This window comes from Aptenodytes forsteri, unplaced genomic scaffold, assembly GCF_000699145.1.
Source record: "Aptenodytes forsteri isolate BGI_AS27 unplaced genomic scaffold, ASM69914v1 Scaffold54, whole genome shotgun sequence".
In the NCBI taxonomy this organism is placed as follows: Eukaryota; Metazoa; Chordata; class Aves; order Sphenisciformes; family Spheniscidae; genus Aptenodytes; species Aptenodytes forsteri.
Genome location: NW_008796044.1, coordinates 7,956,892 through 7,962,084, shown reverse-complemented (window position 1 = coordinate 7,962,084; position 5,193 = coordinate 7,956,892). Strand labels below are relative to the sequence as shown.

Here is a 5,193-nt window from a genome sequence, read left to right as displayed (position 1 = left end):
AACGGCCCGGCCCCGGCGCCGCCGAAGAAAGGAGGGGAGAAGAAACAAGCCCTCGGGGAACGGTGGGGGCTCCTTTCGGGGCAAGGGCCGGTCCTGAGCTCATCAAAAACCGGGGAAGGCGGAGAAGGCTCCCGCGGGAGAGCGTGCCGCGCTGGCGCATCAGCTCAGCAGCTGAGGAGGGCCCTGGAAAACAGGGGAAGCAAAGCCCAAGGCCTTTCTCAGTACCTCGGCTCAAGGCGAAGAAAGATCTTATTAAGCAGCACGCGTGCATGGCATGAACTGCGAGGGACAAAACCTCTCGACCTACATAAAAGCAGCGACGTTCAACGCCCGCCTTCTACGGCAGCCTTCGTACCGACGCCTATAAACGACTTCGAAAGCGCAAATGTGATTTTCCTCCATTCTCGGCATCCCATTTTTCAGACTGGCGGTGTTCAGGCAGGAGCTGCATTTCTTTCCCTCTGTATCGGCAATTAGAGGGCCATTCACCGAGCCAGTAAATTCACATAATTGCAGGGCTGTTTTCAACACGCTACAGCAGCTCTGTTATATACGTATAAAGCGCTAGAAACCCGATTTCCTCTTACAGAACAATTCATGCAAAATAGTGTCAGCAACAGCACTGAGACTGCCTTCACTCCTACCCTTTTCAAACCCGACAGCTCTACCTCACGAGCACTGGTGAGGTAAACCCCCCGTCCCCAAGCTCTAGCATTAATGTAAGACCCCGAGACATCACACAGCAAATTCACTGCTGTGTTTGGCCACAATACGCCTGGTGAACCTCTAAAATGTCATCCTTTACTGTCAAATTCATAAGACAGCTGAAAAAATGTAATTTAAGAGGATTACAGAAAGAGATTCATGGCCAGAAATAGCTTACTTCAAATGTCTGATAAAATATTAAATACATACAGTGCACAGAATTAACACGTTCATTTAAAACCATGAACACATCTATGTAAGTGTTAAAGATAATTGGGAAGAGACAGAAGTACAATGGTTGTTAGACGCATGTTTTCAGGATTGCGCTACTCTTTCTAACGTTGGTTCAAATATTCCTTTATGGGGAAAAAGTCTTTTGTTTTCTTAAAAGCAAAAAAAAGTATAAAAAGCTTTTTAATTTACTGGAAGTATTTTTTACATAGCCAACATCAAAACATGAGAATGAATATTTAAATGCTAACCAGACACGCCGTATCAGGACTTTGTAAAGGAGAAGACACAACAATAGGTTTAATTTTAGCAGTTCTTTAATGGTGTCAAATAGGAAACCATCTATTCTTGCATCTTTTCGATTGTTTCTTCCTTGTATTTGCCCTTCTCCTTGCCAACCTGGCGAGATTTTGCTTTACGCTCCAAGATCTTTTTGCGATCTTTGTCCAGTTTTAGCCTAGTGATCACCACCTAGAGAAAGGACAAAGAATTTAGTGTCTCTTCAGTGTTAAAGTACAGCAACCTGACAGAACTGTGGTAATACAGCGCGGCCCAGGAAGATCAGCTCTGGCACACAGGTGTTATTTCCATGGATTATCTCATTTGGTTTGAGTAGAACTGAGGTACTGAATTGCCTCCGTGTTCACACTTTCCCAGGTACACTCAGGGATCAGAGTGTACGGACAGTTGCTTTGACGCACCGCCAAAACATCTGCACAAACTGAAGAGCAGCCAAATTTCTATTTACCTACGTAATAAAATAATTACTTTGAAGTGAACCTAATTCCCATTATGCTGCTCAAACATGATGGATACTACACCCATCTGAAACACGGCATATAGCTGATCCCACCACCACAAAGGCAAGTAATGGATCACTATTTTAATTTCTCCATGTTTTAAGCAGTATTACCTAAATTTTGGAACACTGGAAAACCATGCTGCTGCCGCTGGCCACTATCGCATCATTGCTGTACCGTTTGGAATAGCCAATGCATCTGGCTAAACTACAGGCAACAGTAAAAGTTCATGCACCACAGTGACTCACATAAAGACACTTCAAAGAACGCATCTGCTATTGAACAGTTGCGAAGAGGCCAGGCAATTATCAAGTACTACTAACACGGACATAAAAGGTAAATTGTGCAGACCATTTGCTGCCACAGCCTTAATGGTATTTCTAACAAAGCAGCAGCAAACTGAAGCTCTGATTCTCAGCCCACAAGCAGCCTTCAGTGCTCTGTGTGCCCCCTCAAATTGGCAAAGAAATAAATGCGTTGATATTACTGAAGGGAGTACTTTAAAAATACAATTGACAATCAAATCCTAGAAAAACCGTACAGGCTGCAGCAGGGCTGCACACTCCCCAGTTCCGTTGTGCATTTAGGTCTCTCTTGGTTGTAATTAATTCCTACCTCTTCACCTAGGAGAGGTAGAAACTGTTCATCCTCCTCACTGCAAGTTTGCAACTAACAAAACATTCTTCTGTTCCTTTTGCATTAATAACCAGAATCTTTACACAAAGCTTTATCAGCGTCCGATTCCCAATTAGAGAAAACTTTCACAGAATTAAAGGACCAGCACAAAATTCGATTTCTTTCACTGCTATTTACCACACAAGTAGTATGTACACTGGCTCCATCGCAATGTCACCTTGTCCATCAAATGTGACTACTGCACACAAGTCATGATGTTGTTTTGGAATAATTCTGCTCTCCCTCTGCTGAACACACCAACCATTTAGACCAGAAAACCTGTTACAACTGGATTTCTTCCACCAACACTTCAGTATGCGTGCCCACGTGGCAAGGCTGAAGCAGACTAATTTCATCTGCTTCAAACCAGGTTTTGGCTCGTTGTTCTGTTTAGCTTGAAATGTTTTCTTGTTATGATCTAAACAGGCTTTGCCTGGTTTTCACAAACTCTAAACATTGTAAATCACTTCAGGCTAAAACCAGATTCAGAAGAACTTAAGTCCACAAGAACAAATCGTAATTCTGAGCATCTATCTCAACATTTCTAACACCTCCTTAAACAGTGCAAATGCCACATAGCAAAGATGAAGGATTGTTCTAAACAATCTGTTTTGTGCTTTAAAAACACCAAGCTCTTCAAAAAAATATTTTAGCAAGACTAAAGTCTCTAGCAGCTTCTCCATCAAATAAGCCCTAGAAACATGGAGGAGTTCTTGCTTTCAACTGCCACTTCTCTACTGTCATGACACTGTAACACTTCTTTGTTTATTATCCCCCAGCGCTGTACCATCTCAATCCATTATTCCATGCCCATAACAAGGTTCTACTCATGCCAGTAGCAGCGTCTTCATTTGCCAACAAGGTCTCCTCATGGATTTCAGATCTCACTTTGCGCACCGTACCTTGCTGGGATGGATCCCCACGTGGACAGTTGTGCCATTAGCCTTCTCACGCTGAACACGTTCAATGTAGATGACGTATTTTTTTCTGTACACCTGGACCACCTTGCCGATCTGCTGTCCTTTGTAGTGTCCCCGGACAACCTAAACAAGAACGTAAGAAGCGCACTGTCCCATACTTCAAAACCACCCCTTAAACAATTACCTGATCTTAAGAAACACTATCTAATTATCCCAACAGAAAACCAGAACTGCACAGGTTGAAGTCCCAACTCTGCTCTTTGTATACACATGCCGCAAAGACATCAATTACTGGACAATTTCAGCAATCACTAAAAAGGAAAATACAATGGATCAGAACCGTACTTTTCCCTCATTTTCCCTGCAGTAAACCCTAATGAAGGAACCCCGTATCTTTTCAACCAGAAGGCTAATGGTCAACTTCAATAGTCTTTCATCTTAGTTTTTCCACCTGTCGTTGCATTTTATATAAAAAAAGCCACTTAACTTGGATTCATTTCTAAACTGATCTTTCAAATATCACAGGTAGCAAATAGTCTATAAAAAAAGAAAAGAAACAATTGTTTTGTGCTTTACTGTTAAAAGCCTTTACTCCAGCGTGATAATCAATGCATGTAACTAAAGTGCAGTAAAGCTGCCAGCACACTTGTGTTCCTTGTATTTTCCTCGTCACCGATGTGATCTCAGGAAACACTCAACAGGCCAAGTCTACGACCACATTAACTTGTATTAGTTCTGCAAGACTCACGGCAAAGCTCCAGCATCAATCTCAATTTGTCTGGCTCTTCCCTTTTGCACGGGCTGTACACGAAAACCAAAACACAGACAGAAGTCCACGTGTGACGGCACAACTTAAAAGACAGACAGCGCAGCTACCTGGACTTCATCATCCTTCCGGATGGGCATAGAGCGGACATTGTATTTCTGCCGCAACTCCTTGGAGAGCGGGGAGGACATTATTTTTCTTCGAATGTGAGAAGGCGCATTGAAGTGTCGTTTGCGGTTCTTGCTGCGGTCTGAGGTCACAAATGGATTGAACTTCATTTTGGCTGCATGAAGAAAAACAATAGTTTGAGAGATGCTTGTAACTCATACACACTACGCTTTATCATCTACCCACACAAAGTATGCTAGGACATAAAAAAGCAATTTTAACTATTTTTAATCCCACCCCCAGTTCATATACTCTTACAAACGGGACTTCAAGTAAGGTTTAAGCCTCTTCCCCGATTGACAATGACCCTGTGATTGACAGATGTGCTACACACATGCACATCAGACCATTCCTTCTAATCCAAAGCTCGCTGTTCTCAGAAGTCAGGACACCTGACTGACTAGTCTTAATTTTGCCCTGCAGCATACACCGCCTTCATTTATAAAGTGAACGTATACTTTGGACTCGCAGAGACAGGGAACTCAAACTGCTTAGGTATCTCCAATAAAGCACGCCACCAGACTGGCGCATGTAGCAGATCTGTGAATCCAAGACCCTTTTGGCCTTCCCTAAATCTTAACAACTGCACTACAAGACCGTCCGTCATGGCACAATTCATCCTGACTGACAAAGGCATGTCCATTAAATGATGCTTTTGCTCAATCCGCAACTTTCAAGTACTACGCACTTGCACCTCCTGTGCACACTAGCCTGGGCTGTACGGCAAGTCAGGGCATGCTGCGAATCAGAACACCATACGCTGCCTGAGCTCTACTAACCCAATAATCCATTATCAAACAACAGACCAAAGCAGGGTGAGCTCTACCTGGAGTCCGAGCTCCCAACGGCACACCCGAGCACAGCTCCGGGGCAGGCCTGCCCCACCAGACACCCCTGCAGCCAGGCTCCAGGCCGGGGCTCCCACACC

The 5,193-nt window shown here is 43.8% G+C and overlaps 1 protein-coding gene across 2 annotated transcripts in view; it reads right to left on the bottom strand.

Moving 5' to 3' along the window:
• Positions 1–1,235: 1,235 nt before the first annotated feature.
• Positions 1,236–5,193, bottom strand: part of RPL26L1 (ribosomal protein L26 like 1) — a 4,855-nt gene continuing 897 nt past the window's right edge. Inside the window, exons 1-4 of one of the 2 annotated variants that reach the window (XM_009285741.2) lie at positions 5,092–5,112; positions 4,208–4,380; positions 3,314–3,454; positions 1,236–1,407 (exon numbers count right to left, since the gene is read on the bottom strand). In XM_009285741.2, coding sequence (XP_009284016.1) covers positions 1,279–1,407; positions 3,314–3,454; positions 4,208–4,375 — 438 coding nt within the window. In that variant the 5' untranslated portion in view covers positions 4,376–4,380; positions 5,092–5,112 and the 3' untranslated portion in view covers positions 1,236–1,278. Of the gene's footprint in view, positions 1,408–3,313; positions 3,455–4,207; positions 4,381–5,091; positions 5,113–5,193 lie in introns of those variants that run through there. The other variant, XM_019473852.1, reaches the window with a different exon arrangement.